Genomic DNA, 24,841 nt, shown 5'->3' with positions numbered 1-24,841 from the left:
GTGTCCATTTATTTTAGCAAACAAATAAAGGCATGATCTCAAGACAACCCACTACAGCGGCTCCCTGGGAAGATTGCGCTTGTCTCAGTAACATACTGCGTTCTTTAAATCTGTCCTCTGAATCAGCCCCAATTTATCTTTCCAGCATAAAAGGGAATGCAGATGGAGTAGCTGCAACCTCCCTTATAGTTTATCAGGATACTGTGCATGCACATAAATAAGACAGAAAGTGACTGGAATGTGTAAGTGGCTGAGTGTTAAATCCCATGCTTTTCAAGCTCCCTGGGCACTCTGGGACAGGGTGGCCAAGGGGAGTCATGGAGGAGCTGCAGAGATCTGTGGGCTCTCCACAGTACCTCAGACATGATATGCAGACCCAGCATGCCTTTCCAAGAGCCTCTCAGCCACTCGTTTTCACTACTGCCTGTGCTGAGGATTTTAACTGCAATTATGGAAGCCCTGGGAAAAACTGACCTGAAGAGGATGAACTCAGAGGGAGACTTCTTAGCACTACCTGCACATGTGGCATTTTACTTTAACCAGAGAATATTTCTATTTGTATTTGTTACACTGACAAGCTGCAAGCATCACAGGTTTGAGGGGCTCTGTAACACAGGAGTTCCTTAGCTTGTTTTTGATCTGAGTGATCCTTAAATGGAAGGTACCAGCTTCATCTGGATCAAATGATTGGACTTTGATGACAAAACTGCACTGAAACTAATACTGTGAACCTTACAGAGAGGAGAGACATAACACTGAAAAATGCTTTGTGTGCTGCTGGAAGCATAAATGGTTTTTAAATTGCAGGTTTTGAAGGAAGATAATGTTTTTCCTTGCAGTCCCCATCCTGTGCAGGTCTCAGTTCCACCCTGCCAGTCCCCTTAGGAGTCCTGGCCTCGGTAGGGAGAAGAGATCTGCTGCAGAGATCATCTCCTCAGGAGCTGGTATGGGCTCTCAGTGCAATCCTATGTACTTAAATCTGGGGCTAGAAATGAAGGTCCAGACTTGGAATACAGACTCAGCAGTCTGTGCAGTTGCTGAGCTAATTTGGGATTGTTGTTTTCATGGGCTTTTATTTACCCAGACTCAGTACTCCTGCAGGACATAAACACGGCTGGTTTCTTTGTACAGCTCAAAGTCGTCATAATCTCAAAAGGCTGATTTTTTAAAATATTTATTTATTTATTTATAGGATTCCAATTTTGTAATGGCACTTGCATTGCACAGGAAATTTTACCAATTATCCTTCCGAGTGTTTTCCACTGAGGCAGCCACCTTTAATATTTAATTGCTGATTCCATTTGGGGTTTTTCTAATTGACACAATTTTAAAATTAATAATACGCTGATTTTCAGTATGCAGCATAAAACCAAAATAATGAAACCCTTTTATAAGTTTAATTATGTGCCACCTATGATGTAATTGGTTACTGACATCATGAAGTAAGATTTTAATTTTAAGGTTTATGTGTTTCAGGAAGCTCAAGACTCTTCCCCACTTTGTACCTCATCACTTTTTTTCTTTTTTAATGAACAGCAAACATCAGTTAATGTTGCTTTTTGCAGCAACACTGTGTGCGGAGTTTTCTCTCTCTCATCGGGTCTATTAATGTTTTTTAATTTCCTGAAGAAATCTGCCCGTTGCAGGCGAAGGAAAGGGAGTTTAATTCAGTTCCAGTGAAAGGACATGGTAGGAGAGCTCCAAATGTGTGAGTTAGGTGTGCTGCAGTCTGATTCTCTGTGGAACTTTCCAAAAGCACAGAGTATTTTTCCCCCTTGAGAAGAGGAACTTTGATGGGGAGTATGGCAGGGCGTCTTGCAGCATCCTGGAAGAATGAGGATCTCCACATGCTGTCAGACCAGTGTCCTTCACAAAGTGCTCCTGATGTGAGCCCAGAAAACCCAGTCCTTGATTCCATCTCAAGAGTTTCTCAACAGCCTAGAGGCAGAGATGGTATCATGTCAAATCCATCTAACCTTTGTACAGAAGGTACTTTACCGGAGTTCCAGCTGAACGCTCTGAATTTCAACTATAATTAAAATTTATAGGTCGTTCAGCTGAAATGTAAATACATAAATGCAAACCTTCTGCACCAGCCTCTTCTGTGTGATGGAGCCTAAAGTAAATACAGCTGAAGTTCCTTAACTTTGGTGACTATGAAACAATTTATACTCTCAAGTGTTAAGATGGGAATTGGGATTTTTATTGTCAAGTGAGTCCTAGGGTTTGATTCTGTTGTGTGCCTCAGGCTCAGGGGGGCATGTTTGAGACCCAACCTGCAGTTGCTGTTGGAGCTGTGGATCACAACTGAAGTAAAATGTTTATAATTTCATTATCTTTTCTTCCCTCAAGATTCTTGCCATTTCTGACTGCAGGTGATTGATCTGAGAAACCCAAATGGGAAAGTCTAAGTCTCTGCTATTACAGGAGCACTTCAGAAGCCAGGATGAGACAATGTGGCCAAATCTATTTATTAAAATAACGAATGCAGCTTTAGTAAAATGAGTCATACTTTTTATTTATTTATTTATTTATTTTAGAAGATACTTCAGTACTTCCAAAGCATCTAAGTGGCAAATAGGGCAGAGGCTTTTATTTGTCTGGATTTCAAAAAGGCTTTTAAGCAGCTCTTTTTACAAAATCTAATGTTTTTAATGCTGAAAGTAGACGACAAAGATGTTATTTAGCACATATATATCATCATCTAGACACACACGTTTCAAGTAAATAAAAAGTAGCTGTGCAAGAGCCAAGGAGAACAGCGTTAGATGTGTTGCCTTGGATGCCAGATTACACATTTGTCCCATAGTGGGTTAAGCTTTATCCCATAATTGTTGGAGTAACCTCATGCTCAGGTAACTTGGTGGTAAATATAAGAAAGGACCAGGGAGCAGATACAGTAAGTTACCTTGTTGGTCCTGTACAGTTTAAAAACAGCTCTAGCCCTCTTGCCTGTTGACTAATGACGTGTATGCAGACATGTCTTAACTGCTCTGACTGTGGGCAGAAGGAGGGCAAAATGGAAGAAGGAGTAGCTGGATGGTTGTTTCACTTGAGGGAAGGGCTTAGAGAATGGGACAGGGGTCTCATTTGCAGGCATCAGATGTGTCTTTATGGGTAGCTTTGATTTCCTGGTGGAAGGGGCTGGAGGGATAGTGGAGTTTGTTTAGAAAAGGCGGCTCAGTGGATCCTCCTCCTGTGCAACAATGCAAGGGTAAAGGACAGGCTATTTCTGGGGAGGAATTAGCTCTGGTGGCTACCTCCGGCTTCCTGGGAGGAACAGCAGGGTGTGTGGGTGAGGTAGAGTTACCCTGAGGGGATGGTGCTAAGTGGGTCATATTGCTCCAGACTACTTATTTTGAGCTGTTGGGGAATGCCCCGTTTCCAACGTTATTATCTGCTTTAATAACTAGAGGTTATGGTCTCTAATTCCTCATTTTGGCTCCCCTCAATGCTATACGTTGTGTCACAGCATCAGTGGTTTTGGCAGTCTGTGCTTGCTGGACCAGCATCTGGGAAGTAAGGGAATGATCACAGCACGTGCTTCCCATGAGCGTTCTATCCATTTTGTGTCCTGGGATCTTACCTCTCTAAGCATGACTGCTCCAGCTCATGGCAGTTTCTCTTTGTCTGGACTGCCTGGCCCCTTTTTTCTACTTCTCTCAATCCAATATAATGCAGTGGAGCATCAGTGTTGGCTTCTTTAGGCTACAAAATTTATTGTTGTTTATATTGGGTCAGATTCCAACCTCAACTCAAGCGAGGAGTAACTGCAACATGACCTGCTTTGTGACCAGCGGCTCCAAACCTGCTCAGGTCAGACAGCTGCTGACTAATTCCCCATCTCAACAAATTACTTATAGCTCTAGAGTTTCTAGAGCAACTCACAGCACTAAGTATATTCACCCTTCTGCATTAATCATTCTAGTTTAAGCATTTAGAAATGTTTCAGTGCTGCATTTTTTTTAATTGGTTGTAATGTTCAGACGGATTCTTATAAATTGCCTTCCAACTGAAAGGCTTGTTTTCCTGTTTGTTTTAAACTGGCATTCATACATACAGGAAATACACAGTATTCTGCCATGTTTCTGTTGGCAACTATTAAGTTATCCTTGTCAGAACATGCCAACAGGATTTCTTAGCAAGCTAGCAGAAAGAAAACAAGCAGTTTTTAGACTAAACAGACCCCATGCTTGAGTTGTAATACAGATCTCTTGCTAAATGCTATGTAGATTCTATAATCTTTTGGTTTAAGGCAATCTTTGGGATTGTAGGTTGCAGATTTAGATCTTTGGAGTTATTCCAGACCTGCACTGCATGAGCTAACATCAATTTTTGGTATTCAAAATTGGAGGGCCAGTACCTGAAAATAATGTATTGCTGTCAAGAGCTAGCCCTCTTTACTAGACAGAACAAGCAATCTCCTGGGCATGCAAAATCTTCTTCACCATCCTTTCGTTTCTGATGTAAACCACAGGGAACTGTGGTCACATCTCAGTTCCTATAATAGTTTTGATCTCAATTAGAGCAGCTCTGCTGTGCTGAAGGAGTCTGTGCTAAAACTGACACAGAACTGGATGTGCAGCCCAGAAAATACACAGGCTCTTTGTAGAGTCTCAGCAGCCACTGCATGTCGCCAAGAAATGAAGCTGGATTGGGGCGGTAAAAACACATCACTTTAATAATCCTCAGCTACTACTATTTGTTGCTGCTAAGAGCCTGGGTTTTCCTCCAAGCTTTTGATTTGATGCAAGTCAGAGCCAGCTTTTGTGGTTTGGCAAGATTTGCAGCACAGGTTCTTTTGGGAGAGGCAAGAAATGAAAACTTTAAAACAGAGGAAACATTTTAAAGATAATAATACTGTGTTAACAGTCTTCAAAATCTCATTTTCTAGCCCCTTTCTTTATGAACACATCATTACAAACATGACTGATGTGAGCTGGTCCCTAGCTTTGAGAGCTTGTTGCTTGTTTTTCTCAGAGGTCTTTCTCTGTGACTGGGCTGCAGAACCTGGAAAGAAAGGGAAGATCCCTTGTGCCTGTCATTTTGGATGAATGTGTCCTCTGAGATATCCTGTGGCCAAGCTGGTGCTTTTCCTGAGCAGTGTAATTTCTAGTAACAAGGAGGGAAAGTTTAGTTCAGCAGACTTACAGCTGGTTGAAGGGATTGAGAGAAAGAGGCCAAGCTCAGCTGTCAGGCTGCTTCTCAGCAGGATTTTCACGTGTGGGTGGATAACCTTGGGCGCTTTACTCCAGTGGCGTAGATTTAAAGTCTTTGCTTTAAAATGCTAAAGCTTGAAAGTGCTGGCCTGAATCTTGGCATGTCTCAGTTTCCAAGCTGGGAGGTGTTCATCGCCAGTCGTCATTCCTGGGGGAGGGAGAGGCAGACGGTGGGAAGACAGAGGACTCGGGAATGTCTTGGGAGGCTTCCAGTGGCTTGGTTGAGCAATCAGGCCTCTAGATCCTTGTCCAAGTCCTAACCTGGCCCAATCATCACTAGTACAAATGTTTGCTCCACTTATACAGAGGGAATAATGAAAAAACCCTAAATATGCGTGTGGTTAATTTTTAAAGTGCACATCCAGCCCGCAGACTCTGGCAGGTCCCTCAGAGAAAGGCGTAGCTGTCGTACTGGCAGTGAGGAGCAGGAATGCCAAACTCTGGCTCTGTTCTTCAGACGTGCAGACATCTAATCTGTGTGTGCACATCAGTTCACATGTGCAGAAGGCTTTCATTTGCTTATCCTGATGTACGTGCATGGCTTATGCATATGCTTTGCATATGTTTGGAGATGCGGTCTTGCTAAAGTGCATTCTCCTTTGTTTGCAAAGCCATTTACCAGGAATACTTGGAGCAGAGGGGTGGTGTTCCTCAGAAACTGGAGCACTTCCGACTGGACAGGAGAGAGGAGTGGATAAAAGGCCCAAGGGACAACAGGAAGCAGAACTTTAGGAAATCCTTCTCTGCAGAGAAGGACCTGGGAATCTTGGTGGATGACGAGTTGACTATGAGCTGGCAGTGTGCCCTTGCTGCCAGGAGGGCCAATGGTATCCTGGGGTGCATCAGGAAGAGTGTGGCCAGCAGGTCGAGAGAGGTGATCCTGCCCCTCTGCTCGGCTCTAATAAGGCCACATCTGGAGTGCTGTGGCCAGTTCTGGGCTCCTCAGTACAGGAAAGATAAGGAGCTACTGGAGATGGTTCAGTGGAGGCTACACAAAGATGATAAGGGGTCTGGGGCATCTCTCTTATGAGGACAGGCTGTGGGAACTGGGCCTGTTTAGTCTCAAGAAGAGAAGACCGAGAGGGGATCTTACCAATACATAGAAATACCTCACAGGGGTGTCAAGAGGATGGTGCCAGACTCTTTTCAGTGGTGCCCAGTGACAGGGTGAGGAGCACTGGCCATAAACTAAACCACAAGAAGTTTCACCTCAACATGAGGAAGAACTTCTTTACACTGAGGGTGGCAGATCACTGGAACAGGCTGCCCAGGGAGGTCGTGGAGTCTCCCTCTCCGGAGACATTCCAAACCTACCTGGATGTGTTCCTGTGTCACCTGTTCCAGGTGACCCTGCCTTGGCAGGGGAATTGGACTAGAGGATCTCCAGGGGTGCCTTCCAACCCTAAAAGTTCTGTGGTTCTGTGAAAGGGAGCTGCCTTCTTTTTAATTTATTCTGGTACATGTAACTAAACAGGGCTGGATACTTCTCCCTTCCCTTCATTTCAACTCAGTGCGACAGCTCGTAGATTAGGTTGCTCTCTTACATGAATAAAATTATCAGAATGTGGCCTAAAGAATGTTGCCTTTAGAAATGATTTAAACGATATTTGATTTTCTGTGTTGCATATGCTTTTCCTGCTGTGAGATTATTTGCTAATATAATTCAAAAAAATCACATGTAAACTCCCACAATGTTACAAGGTAAATAGTCAAATAGAAAACCTGAAATGTGCCAGGTTCCCTTATATATGTTGTGTCCTAATCAAGAGAAAATCTTTTAATGGAAGACTTTTTATTGTCTTGTTTTGATTTCTAAGAGGACTTTTCTTCAGTGTTAGATTCTCAGAAATCTTGTTTTCTTTTTTCTTTTTTTTTTTTAAGTAATTAATAATGGAGAAGGCTTTTAGTATCTACCCTGGAAGGTAAAAACCCTTAATCACAGTAACATCATTAGTGCTTTCAAGCATTTAATTTTGATGCTTGACAAAGCGCATAGCCATTGATAAGAACAAATAAGTGTTGTGTGCAATTGAGGGAATAAAGAAAAGCATGAAAACCCCTAAGCTTCAAGTAATTAAATTTAAATATGTTATTTGAATTTAGCTGAGATAATGTACAAACTGTGGGTATATTTTTCAGTCAGTGAAAGACCCCTTGAGTAAACATGATCCATTTAAATTCAAATCATGGGGAGTGGAAAGTAAACCCTGCTGTGGGTAAGAAGGCATCTTCAATAAAACACTGGGCATTGTGTATCTTTGATATCTGAGTACTCATGTGTTGTAGTTTTATAAAGGGCTGTTTTCACTCATGGATGCCTACATGCCAGAGACTTTATTGCATCTATTTATTTCCTGTTTTTTCCTCCCCCCCCAATTTGAACCAGTAATGAAAAACTGACACTTTGCCTCTGCCATCCTTTAAAGTGCCTCAAAACTGTTACAATTCAGCACTCACTAGCCTTGGGATATGGCTTTATGGCATTTGGGTGAAGTTTTTGTAGTACATCTGTGCTCTTTCTCTCTCTGTAGGCCGCAAGCTCAGAATCGAGGTAATAAAACTACTAGTAGGTGTTTAATGGCAGGTTATTGAGGAAGTAGATGAAAGAAAATTGCAACATTCACATCAGTAGGGAGTGGGGTTCTTAAGGGAAAGGAACTGCTGAGCTTTGAACTCGGGAAAGTTACACTTGGTGCTTTTGTTCAAGGGGGGACCCCTTCTTAGGCATCAAAATACCTCATCATTGTGTTAAATGGGCCGTTCTGGTAGAATTGGTTCTTGGTATGTGCAGTTTGTGCACGTGTGGCAGAAAGCTTGCTGTTGTAAGCAGTGGTGATTGAGAAACAAGTTATTGCTTAGTTGTTCCTTTCCAAATATCAGGGAGTAGGGTGGATGAAAGTGCAAAAAGTGAAAGAAAAAGTGATATCCTATTCCCTTCCGTAAGTATTATGGGATCTTATTGTGACTATCTTAATTGTGTGCATTATTCTTTTTGGTCAAGCTGTCCTCAATGTGTTTTATGTAGGAGTGTGTGTGTCTAATGAGCCCCTGATAATGTCCATGCACATATAAGAGAAGATTGTGTCTTTTATTCTGCTCATGATCAAAGCATCGTTTTACAACCTTACGTATTTATCTTCACATCAGAGGCAATTTAAAGGCAAAAGGGAGAAGAGCAAAGAATGTAGATATTTTGCAGAAGCTCACCCAGAAGGCTGTGACTGTTCCCTGGAGTGCTATGATGAGCTGGCAGTGGCAATGTCGTCCTTGTCCTGGACTCTACTGACCAGACTCTTGTGCCCTTTGATAATATTTGTGCAAGGAGACCCTGACTTGCTGTTCTTCCAGGAGTCCAGTCTTTCAACTGCGCAGGATCCTGAAAAACAAGGAAACAAATAAACCTGATTTGTAGGGCTATTTGCAGAAATAAAAGGGAATTGGTAACTTAGGATTTTATCCATGCAGTGGGGTAACTGTAGTGCTCCCTGTGGGTTCTGGGCCCAGTTGCCGCCGGTCGCCATCCTGTTGCATAGACCATTGTAGGTCTGTGCTGCAGAGATGTCAGACAGCTCCTGGACAGCATCTTGCAATTTGGGTACTTCATCTTATAGTTGGACTTTGGCATTCCTAGGATTTCTGTATAGCATATGGAGAGACGGGATGTACAGTCAAAACACACTCAGAAACAAATTGCTCATCTGCAGAATCCAGGACAAAAGAAGAGACTAAAAGTTGAGGAGGATGAATTTACACATAAAAGACAGGAAGGAAAAAATAGGGCCATTATTAAAATTATAAGGAATAACAAAGGAATTGATGTACAAGTCTTCTTTGTGTCCTAGAGGTCAGGAGTGTGTTGCTCATTCCAGTATGGTGTAGTGCATAAGATCAGCTGTCCATTTGTGAGAGACATAGAAAGCACTTGTTATGCTATATAAAGCTAAGCATCTTTCACAAGCAGCATTAGTTAATATAAATTCCTCTGCTGCAAATAGCCATTTTACAGTAGGAAAGAAATGTGTTTTCATACAGCACTTACCAGCCCAGTATTGAAGGACTCACTAAATTCCAATATAGATGCCTGCAGAAAAGAAATGGGAAACCAAGGAGGTTAAAAAGAGGATAAAGGAAAGAAAGTGAACTTTCTCTCTACAATTCTTGAGGTCAGACCAGTGTAAGTGACAGATTCTTGGTAAAAAGAATTGCCTGTCTGCCCTGCATGAGGCACCGATTAACTAAGCAGATTTCTCTCCGCTTGGTTTGTCAGTAATGGGCACGTGTGTGTTTTAGGGTAACAAATCTGATTTCTAATTTATTAGCTGAGCAGTATTCTTACTGCAGAGGGGAAGAAAAAAAGTCTGATTCTCTGTTGAGGAACTGTGAGGTTATTAAGCAGGTTCTCAGTCATGCCACATATCTAATTTGATGGAGCACACCTGGATCCTCCCTGTTGGCTGTGTTTATAGTCTCCTCTGTCATTCAGTATTTGCCTTTGCATGTGAGAGACAGACAAGGAAAAAGAGATAAAGGTTCTGGAGGCATTTCTAACAGAGATGCCAAACTGTCAAATAGTAAATCGGGAAGCAGCTCCCTGATGGTTTCACATCAAGAGGAGACACCCTTTTGTGACTGTGCAGTGTCTACTGGTTATTTTCACTTCCATCAGAACTGTCTGATATGGTCAAGTAGGCTTGAAGCTTTCAACGTTCAATTTTCCTTTCATTTATAGTGAGTGTTTTATTTATTTGTCTTTCTTGATAGTTTTCAAGGATACCTGTTTCAAGGATACTTTTTACTCTCCAACATTTTCATGGATCGTCATCCCAAAGTTAAGGGTAGAAAAAGAAACAAAAAGAAAGGGAAAGGGGGAAAAAAAAGAGCAGCTACAGCATCAGGGGACAAAAGAAGAAATATATTCAATTTAGGAAGACCTCTAATCTCTGGTTATACAGGACAGCTTTGTTAGATAAGATTAAAAATTTCATGAATGTCCCTTTTTGTCCCTGGAGACTCCGCCATTTATACCAGCTATTGTCAGCATCAAAAGAGCTTGATAACAGCTGGCTAGAGACGTGACCACACAGCAACACAACAGCAAGAAAGGGGCAGCCGGGTTCATAAATCTTCAGAAAACCCGTTCCCCAGCGCAGCCATGAATCTGCTGCTATCACAGGCAAAGGAGAAGGCATTGTCCTCCAGCCAGTCAGAAACCTGAACTTCAGCATTAGCAGGGGCTCTATAGACAGTGCAGGGTGCACAAAGACATGTTTTCCATTATCTTCATCGTTGCAGCCCTTATTACTGACACAGATACAGTTTAAAGGATTTTGGAGTTTAGCTTGTTGCTAGGTAGAGTTTTTCCAAAAATCCTGCAGCCCTTACCCTTGGCAGTACAATCCTGCTTTTTCTATTCATTTCATCAATACAGCGCCACGTGGGACGGGGTCAGGTGATGCCAGTTTGGTACACAATGGCCCAATCTCTGGTATCTTTTGGCTGGGAAGGAGATATCAAAGCCACAATCTGGCCCTTGGGTGCTGAGCTTCCCGTTCTCCAGGGACTGCTCACAGACTGTGACGTAAGCAAGGCAAGTTAGGAGGCACAAATTGGCTCAGACTCTTGAAATACAAGTTTCCTGGGTTTAATGGGAGGGTCCAAATTCATACGTATCCACCTTTATTCTGGTCTTACTTAATTCAGTGGCAATATTTTCTCAACTTTAGAGAAAACCAGATTGGAACCTCAGGAATTTCATAGTTCCTGTAAAGTAAATAGCTAATGAAATAACATCGGTTAATTTTGGGAGATGGAAGAGGAGAATCACTGTAGACCAAAACAAAAGTACAAGTCTATGCGCTGTGCCTGGCAAACAACAAAAATAAGACAGATTCTTTTAGAACCTTTATCTCTTACAGAGGTTTGTACTTGGGAATCATGAACATTGCAGTGTTTAGATAACTGGGTTGTTACTTGAAAATCCATCTATCTAGTATTGTCCAGAATCCAAACCCAATCTTTATTAGAGAGGATTAAATATAATTTTGTTAGAGAAAACAGGAAAAATATTTAATGCTTCTAATGTCTCCTCCCTGTGCCCTGCAAGAAAAACACGTTTTCTGAAAGTGCTCATGTTGTGAAAGCTACAATTAAAAATACATGTTCCTCACTAAGACTAAATTATTGCTTATATTTTTTTTTTTCCTTCTGGCAGCTCCGTCCCCAATTGCATTGATCCAGGCTAAAGAGATAACAAGGCACAGTGTTGCCTTGGCTTGGCTGGAACCTGACAGGCCAAATGGAGTCATTCTGGAGTATGAAGTCAAATATTATGAAAAGGTACTGTTTAAAAATGGCGAAGCAAGGATTTTCCTTTGGGTTTGGGTAGAGATTTATACTTCATTCCATTGCATTTTATTTCCAGATAGGATTCTGTCATTTGAAACCAAATAGATTCAGTTTAATAAAATCCAATTAAGGATTTCATGCACTGGAATGCTTGCTTGAAAGAATAAAACTCATAGGCTGTTCCAGCTGTATGGTGTGAGTTTATTTGGTTATTTTTTTTCCTACCTAGGAACTGAGCTTTTGTAGCAATCATATTTATAATGAGAATCAATAATGTCGGGCAGAAGTGAGACATTAGCTTTACTTCATAGACAGAAGTATAATAATGAAGTATATAACAAAGTCATAATAATAAGATCTGTTTGCCGATAGCTTCTGCTTAGAGTGATAGTGTGGACTGGCTGGCTTTTAGTAGAGAACAAGGAAAGAAAATTACATTCTTCATACTTTTCAAGTCAGAGGGAGATGTTATTCCTCCAAATAACTTCTCAAGTATGGAATTATGAAAAGAGCTATTTTCTTTGAAGGTTCTCTGCAAAAAAGAACAATTACCTGCTCTTGCTTGTGTGCGCTGTCTCTCATATGCACATGCATGCTTCAAAATTTTTTTTATAATCACTTGCTTTCCTAACACACACAGAAAAAGGCATCTGATTTGCAGACAAGCTAGATTATTACATTTTCTGATGGATTTCCCAGGCAAAAATAGAACAATTTTTAAGATTGGACTTTCTGGAAGACGTTTTCTAAGTCTTTTCTTTCTTAAAATATTTTAATCAATTTTTTTATGTGGCTTTTGGCTGGTAGGAAGAAAAAGAAAGTGCCAGCATGTGTGAGTAAAATGTGCTTGTTCATCAAGACGATTCTATTTGAACTCTTGGCTGTTTTCCAAAGGTTTTCATTGTGTGATTTCTTAAATAATCAGTGATATATGAGCATCATACCTACCGCCTCATCATCCTTTTTTGGCTTGCTCAGAGCTCCACGCAGCACGCAGTGCTAGGGGTATTGAGCAAGGCCAACAGCAGGAGCCCTCAGGACATATTTTGAGAATTCCATCATTGTTAACTCATATTTTTTCATCATGACAGCTTTGGCAAGGAAGTGGGGTTCCATGGTTCATGGCGCAGCGAGGCGTTTTTACTGGATCACCACTGTGTTCTCTTGTTGGCAGGACCAAAACGAGCGCAGCTACCGCATTGTGAAGACGGCCTCCAGGAACACGGACATCAAGGGCCTGAACCCCCTCACTTCATACGTGTTTCACGTGCGGGCCAGGACAGCAGCAGGGTACGGAGACTTCAGCGGACCCTTTGAGTTCACAACCAACACAGGTAACGACAGGCCCACTGAATTCCTCTGCTTTTCCTTGAGCGAAGAGTGCAGATGTAACTGAGCTGTGTGTTGGGAGCTTCCTGTTGGATGGTTGGACTGCAGTGTGCCTGTTCTGAGCAAATGTTCTTCTGTGGCCATGTGGCTGGTTGTGATGCCATGAATCTGACCCAAGACATCTCTTTGGATATGCTGTATTCTAGATTCAGCATGGCTTAAGGAAACATGCACCCTGTGAACACTTGGAAGCCGTTGATGCTTGAGAGATTTTTCTTTCTGTAAATGTAGATTTCTGCACATTTCTGGAATATCTTATTTCAAGGAGAATAGAACCCTGTTACTCCCCTTTGGAAGCTATTGATATAGATTATTTAGGTGTCCTACATCAGCTGACGTGTTTGCACTTTTCCTTAGGCAGTCATATAAAGACAAGAATGTTTGAATTATGTTGTTAGCAGAGCTTTTCACTTTGCTCAAGGAAATGTGCAAATTTAGCTCCCAGAATGTTTGCTTTTCTGTGGCAGGAAGACAGTGTGACCAAGCCTATTTTATTTTGGACATACAGGTCTGCTTAAATCAAGTTAAGGTCATGCCAGTTAGTGGCAACATCCTTCAGGATGTGAACAACTGAAAGTAATCAATCCAGCAGGAAGAGGGTAGACATTTTAAAATAACTTACTCTCTTTGTGTCAGCCTGGGGAGTGATCATCTGGCCCCACTGAGGGAAAAAGGAGGAGGAAAGAAGTGTGGAAAGCAATTAGAAAGGCAAAAAAAATTAGCCATTATACCTCTGAGGAGCTCTGAAGGAGAGAAGGAGTTCCCAGTGAACTTCAGTTCCCCAAATTATTATCAAATATCATGTCTTCAGCTCATTAGCACCCTGTTGGAAAATTGTATCAAATTACTATATAATAAAGGCCTGAAAGTAGATTTGAGTGCTACTTTAAACTGCCTTCACAAGCCAGAAAGCTCACTGAGTGCTACCTAGGTTGATTTTTTGAGAGCGTCTGACACTAATGCTCCCTCTTCTGTTTTCAGTTCCTTCCCCCATCATTGGTGATGGTACCAATCCCACAGTGCTTCTTGTTTCAGTGGCTGGCAGTGTTGTTCTTGTGGTCATTCTCATTGCAGCCTTTGTCATCAGCAGGAGGTAAGAACTTAAGCTTCTCTCTCCCTCTTTTTCTTTCATCAGGGAGCTTTTTGTCTCCTCCAAACAAAGCTAAATTCTTTGATTAGCATCATAAACAGTACATTTGCATTACAAGCCTTCTCCCATGTAGCTTTGATCTTCTCAACATTAGTACCAAGCAGCATGTGATGTAATGGCAATAGTTCCAGCTCTATTTGCCCTTCAAATGCAAAGCTGATTCCAATAACTGGCATTGAGAAGCAAGCCAGCTAGAGATTTGTGGTTACTGTAATTTCAAGTTAAGTTTAATGGGTATGGGTACAGTAGATTTCCTTGGACTGACTCCTGATAGAGAGTAAACAACGGCACTGTTGTGAACTAAGCCATCAGACTGCTATGCTTGTGATTTTGTGTTAGTCTGTATGAGTTTGCATTAGTCTTTTGGGTTAGTCCTTCCTGTGTGAGTGGATATGACTGTGAAATGGAAGGCACAGTCATTCAGCATCATATGCAGTAACACAGCAGACTGGATCGATGCTTATTTCATCAAAGCAGCACTATAATCTTCTACCAAGTACTTGTTCATTCTCCCAGATTCAACCTAGGCGTCAGGAACAATCCTGTGAGTGGGAGGACAGTGTAGCAGAAACACAGTGTGAGTGTTTCTGTCTTCATCTTTGTGTTCAGTCTCATTTAAAAAGATCAGCGTGATCTTGCTTCAGTGTAATTTTGAGATAAAACTGGTTGTATCATTACTGCATCTGAAGCCCAGGATCTGAGGGATGCACGTTTTGTCAGTCTCTGTTGGTCAGTTTAATGACATCAGCTGTAAATGTGCATAAATTCCTCTTGATTTGCTCTTTTTAAATCGTCCTAGAGAGCAGTTAAGTGACTATGACTGTAATATCTGTAAAGTTGACATGCATTGTGGTAGTTTTCTGTGGGTGTTCAACTCAAAGCCTCCATGCTGGCAAGAAGAAAGAAGAGCAGAACATATGAAAATGTGATGCAGAGAGACAGGTTTATTAAAAGCCGTTGAAACAGCAAATAGCATCACTGAGCTTGATGACTTAATCTCCTCTCTGCTTTTATTGATCATTTTATTATTTAAGGCAGGATTGATAGCAGGATACATTGGATTTCTAATTATGAGTCGCCACCTTGGAGAATTGAGCCTGTCGAGCTACTTTGAGATGATCCCTCCCCCTCCTCCCCCTATAAAAAAATGTCTCTTCCCAAGGCTGATAAACACTGCTCGGTGATCGGCCCTCAATGGATCACTCTTCAGAAAATGAACTGTCAACCCCTTGCCCTCATATTGATTCTCGTTAGTATCGGCCATAAAGCTGTCAGAGCAAAGGCTGCCTGGAGCCAGGTACTGACAGACCTGCTGATCTCAGACAGGTCCCCTCACCGCTCAGAATGTCTGCTGGGTTATCTCTGCCCACTCGAGTGCAGCCCAGACAAAGGCACCACAAAGAGCACCTGGGCAGTAGGGACAAAAGGCTGGTCCAGGCACTGGTGGGAATGGAGATAAAAGTACCCTGGTGGCCACGGGCTCTGAGATGTCCCGTGGCTCCGCACTGGTAGCTCTTGGAGAGGCCGTGGAAGGGGAAAGACATACACAGTAAGATGAATGAAATACCGGGACAGTGAAACTGCTCTGTGCATACTAATGCATAGTGCCTTGCTAATTAATAGCCCTCCTCAATACACAGCTCTCCAGTCGCTGGAAGTAGCTCTCAATAAACAGAATCTACTTTAATATTCACTGTTACTCTAATGATTTTAACCACTATACCAATGTCATTTAGAGGTGTGGGCTTTGGGGATATTTCATGATGTTCCTGCACCAGCAGAAGTTAATAGCAAAATAATTATACTTTGTTCCCAAATTACTTCAGATGAGAACAAGCTTTTCTGTTTCACAGAGTCCCCATGAGGAGGTTTTGTAATCTAGCCATGACCTAAAAGTCATATTTGTACAATCAAACCCATGCTTTGGCCTGCAGACATGGCCTCTGTGCATCCACAAGCCAAATGTGGGAACTGGGCATATGCTGTAGGTGCTCACTTTTGAACACTGGGCTATTACTAGTAATTTGGTATCATATTTTTTCAGGACATTGTTCAAATCCCAAAATTCATCTTTACAGCAGAATTTGTCAAAGGACTTTGCCTTCAGGCAGCTCAAGCTGTTTGGTTCTGTCCTGCGACCACTGCGTTTGTGTTAATGTGAGAACTAATCTGCCTAATGCTGGTTTGAAGTTACCGAGGTTTGGATGGGCACATCCACAGAGCAGCGTGCAGGAGGTGGCATGGGTGTTCCTAAACCCTGCTCTGCAGGAATGCTGAGGGAAATTATGGTATCTCAAATAGAGTTGTAGAGGATTCGAGAAAGTGTAAAACAGAGACACTTTATCAAAGGACTTGAGTGGAGTAGGATGGTCCTCTGGGCATCTGGAAATTTCTGTCGGAAATTCTTCCAGCTGATAAATTGATTTATCTCTGCTCCACTAACAGGTGAATGCATTTGCCCACCTTTTGCTGGTGGTGTTGGAGCAGGTGCTCTGCCAGCCAGGAGCACCCCCAGCCCCTCTTTGGTGTGTGGAGGAGGAGGTGGGAGCAGCAGTGTGGCGCCAGGGCCCTGCTGTTTCACCTCAGTGCCTGTTAATACCCTGCGTTGTTACCTCCTCTTCATCACCGGCCCCCACCTGTAGCTCTGCCTGTGCCTCTGACCCCTGCAGTTTCTGAAAGCTTCTGTGTTCTTTTCCTGAATGCCGGCTATTTAATCACCGCTGCCAAAATCCCTGTAATTACGGGCTTCAAATCTGTGACAAAGGCTCCCTTCTGCCACTCAGGTGAGCTGCCCCAGAGGCAGCCCCAGCCCCTGTGCCCCGTGGTGCAGGACTCCTGGGCTGCTCTTGGGGACAATGGCACACAGCAGTGTCCTGCCCAAAGCCAGGCAGGAGAGGTCAACAGGTGACACAGGGAGAAGTGGAAGTAGGTAGTTAGTTTGGAAGGTATTATTTAAACTTAATAAGCTACAATTATATTGCTTGAACAGTAATCCCTTTGTTTCCCTTCGCTTTTTGCATGTCTTTGGGTTTTCGTGGGGGAAGGTTATTTTTTAATCTGTTGTTAGGGTGCTTGTACTTTTTATAAATAAGATAAAGAGAATTTTTTTCATACTTAAAATGCTTTCGTGCAAAACCTTTTTGCATTTCGTATTTCCCACCTGTGCCTGAACATTAATAAAATGAATTTGAAAGGCCCTGATTGAAAAGCAGAATTCTTTTTTTTTCCACCTTTTTTTCTTTCCTCTGAGAGAAGTTGTGTAATACCTGAAACCATCTCTGCAGTCCCCTTAACTGACCTGATCCCATGTGACACTGAGTGAGATTTGTGCCACCTCTTCTGCCTTACTCAGTTCAGTAACTGGGAGCAGAACATCATCCTATTGTTTAACTCAGCTCTGTTACACGAGTTCTGGGGCAAATTAAATGGTTTAAATGATGTTTGGATCCAGTGTGGTTTTTAATAATGCTCTTGTGATTTGGAGCCATTTGTGTTTCAATGATTTTTATCAAGAAAAGAAGCTCCCAAGGGCTTATGATTGGATGTGTACCTGCTTTCTCTGTCTGAACACAAGTCCTGTCAATGTTGGGAGCTGTCAGGCTTAGTTCAAAGGTCAGCTAGTCTTCACATGTCAAATAGGATTTTTTTTTTCTTTCCGTTTCATGGTTAATTTATATTTTTTATTATTGACATAGTGTGTTTAACACCCAGCACTGACTGCAAAGCCAAAGGCTGGGAGGTGGCCTCCCAGCTGACAGTATTGGGAAGCTGCCATTCCCCACAGGGCAGGTGCAGAGGTGGAAGTGGGATACTTTTTGCTAAAGGGCAGAAGGGTTTTGCTGATGGGAGGGGTATGGTGAAACTCATGAAGATTAGCTGCAAGCAGGGCTCTCAGTCATGTATTTTCTTCCAGTTATCTGCAAGTGTTTTGACCCCTTTACACTCACATCTCCCCATAGGTCTTTGTCTCACCTGCTCCCGTTTCCCTCCTCTCCTTATTCACTGTTTTCAGCCTGTCTCACCCCTGTAGCCCTGGCATGTCTAGTCATCTCCTGCCCCACTCCAGGCAGCAGCTGCACGTTGCAGCCAGTACCAGTGTTGCATCCTTTTCTCCAGGCTTGGTTTCTGCTTCTGCCTTCCCTCTTCTCTCCACCCCAGACTCTTGCCAGTTAGCTGACCTGGGTCTGACACACTGGAAGACTTGGATTTCCATAGGAACAGGCAAACTGAGAGTAAGCCCTTCTCTACAGCAGTGTCTGTTGTTATGCTTGATTCTGAACATTCAGTGATGGATGGGTAAAAGCCCAAAGCAGATCTTGACATCTACATACCATTAGATGCAGGGGAACTTCAAATCCCTGCACATATGGCAGAGCTGACTCCTCAATATCCTCCCTAATGGACCAACCTCCTGTATTAACTTTTCTTAATGCTACTTATTCATTGAAGTTTAAGGCTGAACTAATTAAATTCATAACTAGATACAATATCATGGGTGTAAATGTAGAAGTAGTAATCCATAGAATTAACATACTATACTACATTATTGTCTCTGACTCAGAGGGTTGGTAGAGGAGCTCTGCCATCAGGAGCTCGTCAGCCCCTTTAATTATACAGTGATTAAAAGAATGAAAAAAAATCCTTGGGATCTGCATTGTTGATGGTCAGGGTTGGTGGGGATTTTTTTTTTGCTGAGATTCCAATTTCTGTGTGGAGACTTGTTTCCAGTTTAAGTTTGCAGTTAAATAAGTATATTGATATTGGCATTTGCCTAATTACGTTTGAAAATCAGTCAAGCACCTCTGTTGTAGCGTTTAAATCCTGATGTGGCAGGGCTAAAAAGCAAATTTGGCTCCTCAGTTGCAAATGCACATTTGAAGAAAAAGCAGCCGAAATGCACATATTCTTTTCTTTCTTTAAATGTGGAGATGCAAGTAGGTTTGTGCTTCCCTTGATGCTCTGTTGGTGCCTGTAACACTTAGAGGAGTGTGAGGAGAGGATCCTCCTGCACCTCTGGTGTGTGTTGTGTGTTGTGTCACGGGCTGTGGCAGGTGCCAGCAGCTCAAGTCTCAGCAAGTCAGGACAACTAAGCTTGTCTCAGGGTGAGATACTTATTTGAACTCTAATGCTCTGCTTTGTTCTGACAGGCGCAGTAAGTACAGCAAGGCTAAGCAAGAGGCAGATGAGGAGAAACATTTGAACCAAGGTAAAGGGCCGTGGTGCTTGGGGTTTTTGATTTGTCATAAAACACGTCCCACATTCTGATGCTTGGGAAATAAGGGATCACATTCCTCTTGAGATGAATATGTTTCTTGTTTCATCTCTTGTGAACATCCTGCTTCCAAACTACTTTAATAATGGGGAAAATAGAAGTATCTGGCTAAAACATTTTGAGAGTGCAGACAGGAGAAAGGTTTATCAAATTTTTTCGTTGTTCCTTGGTACTGAAAGATACCTGTTCTTGGCCTGATATTTAGGCAGGATTTCTCCCCACAATACTCTGCTTAAAAAGTTTTTGAATGGGCCAGAGGCAATACTGCAGGAAAGAGAATGTGAACTTTGCTGCCTTTTTCCCAGCACCGAATCAATCCTATTGTTACTTCCATCTCAGTCATCCAGGTACCAAGCCCAGGACCTGAGCTCAGAATTTCCTGGCTTCCACAGGAAAAATGGGATGTGTTTTAGTCTCACAAATCCATAGACAGGTGATTGGCCTGTTAGTGATGGCAGTGATTTGTGAAGCTCATTAATTGGCAAAAACCTGATTCCTTACATCAATATTGGGAACTATTAAATGTTTACATTTTAAAATATTGCACTGGGGGGAAAAATACATTAAGTCCTTCCTGCCTTCATCAGTCATTCCTGGCTTACAGTACATTTTTATTGTACACTCTCTTTGCTGTTGTATATCATTAAGGCTTCAGTCTCATATGTTCTGTGTTCAGCAGCATGTAGATCAGTGACTTCAAATAAAACATTTCTGCCTTGCAGGTGTTAGAACATATGTGGATCCTTTTACATATGAGGATCCAAACCAAGCTGTGAGGGAATTTGCCAAAGAAATCGATGCCTCCTGCATAAAGATTGAAAAAGTTATTGGTGTGGGTAAGTGCCAGCACTTTTACAATTTTTTTCTGTAAATATACTTTTAAATTTGCTTTTAGGAAATGTGATCCTGTAATTTTTGTATGACAGTTCCCCCAAATGCACTGACATAACAGTTTGACAACACAAGTGCATGCTTCTTGTTCATGATTATGCCTTTTTCCTTAAGGGGAGTTTGGTGAAGTGTGCAGTGGACGTCTCAAAGTACCAGGAAAAAGAGAGATCTGTGTTGCTATCAAGACTCTAAAAGCTGGTTACACTGATAAACAAAGGAGAGACTTCCTGAGTGAGGCCAGTATCATGGGACAATTTGACCACCCCAATATCATCCACTTGGAAGGCGTAGTTACTAAATGTAAGTAGGTCATTTTCATCACAAGTCCAATTTGGAAGTCACTGAGAAATTAAGTCTGTGTTGTCTGTGCTGGATTTTTTTTTTTTTACCCTCTTTCCCATAAAATGACAGATGGAACAGATCCACTGATAGCTAATAGGAGGAAATCAGTGCAGGACAAGTCATTAATCTTGTTGTCAGCTATAAATGGGTTTACGGTTTCAACTGATACTCTATCTGTAGGCAGCTTGTACAGGATTTTGTAGGGGGAATTAATACTGCAGAGGTTGGCTTTTTTCCCCCCCTTCTTGCCATGCCAAGCAGGCATCTTTTACATCTTTGCTAGACTGAGCTGATTGTTACAGGATAGGCAAAAGCAGATGGTGAGCAAAGAATTCAAAATGGTTGGGGGAAAAATACCAAAACAAACCTCACAGTCGTATGTTTAAGGTACAAAGCACAGATGTAAGGAGCAAGCCTTTGAAATGAAGTGGGCTATTTTAGTGGGAAACCTGCTTATTTGTGTTCTCTGATATACAGGTGTGATGATTTCACTCTGCAGAATTTACCTGGCCGATCTTTTTGTTTGTTTGGTTTGGGTTTTTTTTAAGTCTGTTAGCACTCACTGTGCCATGAACTCTGCCTTAGAGAGTGACAGCACTTACTAGGTGCTGTCTGGGCTAGAACTGAAAATACACCTGTGAGACAGCGGTGCTTGGGTCTGACTTGATAAGGTGCCACTGTGATGATGTAGTTATTGTCCCTGCTCTGACTGCCCTAGGTAGCATGTTGGCAAAGCCTGGCACTGATTGCTAATCCTAAAAGACCCTTTGGATGTCGGGGCTCATGCTTAGGGTACAAAGAAAGCAGACAGTGATCTTGTGAGCTGCTGTCAGAGTGGAATTTGTGAAGCTTACCTTCTTCATCTGATGGTGTACATGGTGAATGTGAATGCAGGCTATTAATAGCGTGAGGAATTGAAATTAGAGATGGATGAAAAGTTAAAAAGTATTGCTAGAAGCACAAAGTATTTCTCAGAGAGAGTTGTCAAAGCCATCAATACCACTGTAAAACCCTGTCTCTCTTGAATGTCAGTGAGAGCTGGATATTTACTCTGCCATTTGTGTTTCTGGAAATCTTAACCTTGCTTCTTTGTGTTGCTCTCTCCTGCTCTGCCTCCTCTCAGTTGTTGAAAATGGCTCATACAGTGTGTGGCAGTTTGCTTTTCAAGGCAAATAGCAGTTTGGACTAATTTTGTCCCTCCCTCAAACCTAAAATTAAAAGACAGTACTCTGTTTAAATGTGGAAGGGCTGAGTCTCTCTCTGTGTTGTTGTTGTAGGAAAGGGGAGGGAGGTTGTGATCAGGCCACCGTGTTTGCTACAGACAGTGATTTTTCTTAGCACCCCTGTAAAAAAAAAAAAAGGCAACGGAGGAATCTTTATGTTGAAATCCCACCAAGGCTGGAACCCCCTGAGCTGCTACAGCTCTAGCAGTTATAAATGACCGTGTGCATTTGCATAATGCAGTTGTCAGTGAATTAAAATGATTTGGAATTTTCACCGAGGAGGTGGTGGCCTGACCCGGGAACGCTCCATTCCCTGGCTCACGGTGAGCGAGCGAGCCGGCTCCGTCACCTCAGAGCTGGGCTGGCGGGTAAACAGGGCTACTTAAGGAGGCATTTGTCTCAATTTCTCCCTAGGTTTTCTGAATGCTGTGATGAATGAATGCATTTAATAAACTGAAAATTAAAATGTGAGATAAATAGTGGTATGGATGGGGGTTGAGAGAGGCAGCAAAAAAACCATGAATAAATTATTGGCTGCTAGTCAAGTACTTTAATAATTGACTCACTGATGGTAACTTCTCCCTCCGCTCTCTATCCCCCTCCCCTGCTAAAGAAGTGCCCGAGTAATGAAATTACATGTTAATGCACTGAAAGAGTCTCACTTTCTTCCCTTCTGCGTTGACATAGTATCTTTTGATTGAGGAAGGTTAATTAAAACTCATTTAGCTGTATTTGTTCAGTGGAAGGGTTGGTGCCACAGTTGCAAAGGATAAATGAAACACTGCCATATGCAGATTTGCTTGGAGGTCTTCCTCTTTCTACCAAAGAATGCTTGCAAAGGTGAATTAGAGGGAGAATGTTGTTTTATCACATCCTTTTACTTAAGAATGTACTCAGCCAAGGTCACTAAGCCCTTCATCTGGAGCAGTTTGCTTTGTGCAATACCATTGCTTCTCTGCAGCGTTCATGCAAATCACAAAGGGTTCCATTGCCAGGCTGGCATTTCATTGACAGCTTGCATGGGACCAAAGCAGTAAGAGTTTGGATATCAGCAGGAAGGGAAGTAAAAGCAGGAATAGTAAAAGACCTGCAAAGGATAGGTTGGGACTAAAAAGGTGAAATAAGTAATGATGAGTAAAATAAATGATGCATTGCACATAGATCTTGGCCTAAGTGAAATGTAAAATTTTCAGTACAGACAGTCCTTGTAGAATATTGTTTTCTAATTAAAAAAAGGTTACTTCAAAAACAGAAATCCCTGACAAATGAGGAGAAAAGCATCTTGGTGAAAGATACACTGAGGTAGAAATTATTAGGGGAACTTTAAATACTGCAACATTTCATGGTAGGGTAATTTTGAGAGATGGCTTTTTGGGAGCAAATACTTGCTTGTGACAGAAGCAAAGAAAAATTGAGTTATTCTGATACCTCTCATGCCAAGACAGAGTGGAGCTATCTACAGTCTAGGTGACATGGCCACTGAAACCTTCTTTCCCCAATGTTTCCTTATTCAGAGCTGCTCCAGGAAGTAAAAGCTGAGCTTCTCTGGGACACCATCTTTTATTTAGGAAGAAAGTCTATAATACCTGTAGGTAAAGCATAAGTGGGAGGAAGGGATGCCATGTCAGACAGCACTGATTGTCAGGCACTCCCCTGACTTCAGGTGAGCTTAACAGTGCTCATCTTGGGACCAGGCTTCTGCTGTTCGACATGTGATAAGTCACCTCTGTACTTGTCCCATGGCTCACTTTTGAGATGTTATTGGACCTATTTCCACAAGTATCTGTATTCCAAATATCCAGCATGATTTAACTCCAAGGAACAACTAGTGCCACTTGGACGTACCTAAGTGTTTTCAGTTTCAGCATTGTATGACCTTTATAAAACTTAAAGACAACATTAAGCATTATTTATGTATTTGCTGCTGTTTGGGGCAGGAGAGTGCCTAGAAAGCATCCCTGTGTCAGTGACATGACATTTCTCCTCAGGTTGCCCAGCCTGGCTCCTGTTGCAGCATGGGGAGCTGAGTGCTGCCTAGCACTGTGCCCCACATGTGACACAGTGCATTGAATCATTTAGCCTGGGGTTGACTTCAGGAGGCAAATGGCTTTGGCTCATTTATAAATAACAAGAGACACGGAATACAAATTTGGGACAGAGAAAGTTGAGAGGAACAGCCTGTATTTTTCATTCCTGAATCCAGTTGTCTTGGAATACCTTCTAGCTCATGACAGCTTCTAACTCATTTAAAGCATTGATCTTTCAAAAGAGGCAGAGAGACCAAAGCATTCACAAATTCCGTTTTTCTAGTGTACAAACAATTTAATTACGCTAAAGACTTTTGTCAGGTTTGAACAGATCTTTGGTTTTTAGCTCTCAATTGTCAATTCATATATTCCTTAGAGAACAGGAGCCACTTTAGTTAAAGACCTTGTCAATGAGTCAGTCAAAGGGTTAACCTTCCAGATGGGCCTTTTAAATGTTTCTGTCCTATAATATTTCTTCTCTTGCTCCCCACAGCTGAGGCATAAGCTTGGTGCTTTTCAAATTAAATTAGATTGTGTAAGCCAGGTGTCTTGGCAGTAAAATCATGTGCAACCCATTTTTATCCCATTAACATCGGTGTTCATCAAGGAATTGTGTTTTTCTTTCTGCGAACTTTAGGTAAACCGGTAATGATCATAACTGAGTACATGGAGAATGGCTCCTTGGATGCCTTCCTCAGGGTAAGTGATTTCTTCAAAAGCTAAGGAGATTTTATACTGGGAAACATTTTTTGGTGTTCTTTTTTTTTTTTCCTCCCCCAGAAAGATACTGAAAATTCAGCAGTTTTAAAAAAATTATGTCTGTACTTGGGAAATTCTGTTTTCTGGTGTTGCTTCTATCAAAAACCAGAATAAATATAAAGGGGGAGAATATAGTATAAATGCAGTTTTTAAAATAGCAGCATATTTAATGGGGCCGCTTTTGATTTGCTCCATTTTTGAAAGCATCGCAGTGCTGTAGGCTC

The 24,841-nt window shown here is 42.0% G+C and overlaps 1 protein-coding gene across 2 annotated transcripts in view; it reads left to right on the top strand.

The window, feature by feature from the left end:
- EPHA4 (EPH receptor A4) overlaps nt 1-24,841 on the top strand; it is a 161,606-nt gene that overhangs the window by 122,551 nt on the left and 14,214 nt on the right. For both annotated transcript variants that reach the window (XM_008931215.3, XM_018080024.2), the window contains 7 exons: nt 11,431-11,555; nt 12,739-12,898; nt 13,935-14,046; nt 19,251-19,309; nt 20,098-20,211; nt 20,381-20,566; nt 24,496-24,557. In XM_008931215.3, coding sequence (XP_008929463.1) covers nt 11,431-11,555; nt 12,739-12,898; nt 13,935-14,046; nt 19,251-19,309; nt 20,098-20,211; nt 20,381-20,566; nt 24,496-24,557 — 818 coding nt within the window. The remainder of the gene's footprint in view (nt 1-11,430; nt 11,556-12,738; nt 12,899-13,934; nt 14,047-19,250; nt 19,310-20,097; nt 20,212-20,380; nt 20,567-24,495; nt 24,558-24,841) is intronic.

The sequence above is a fragment of the Manacus vitellinus genome, unplaced genomic scaffold (assembly GCF_001715985.3).
Source record: "Manacus vitellinus isolate BGI_N305 unplaced genomic scaffold, ASM171598v3 scaffold_49_pilon, whole genome shotgun sequence".
In the NCBI taxonomy this organism is placed as follows: domain Eukaryota; kingdom Metazoa; phylum Chordata; class Aves; order Passeriformes; family Pipridae; genus Manacus; species Manacus vitellinus.
The sequence above is the reverse complement of the archived record's forward strand: the minus strand, read 5'-3'. Positions and strand labels throughout refer to the sequence as shown.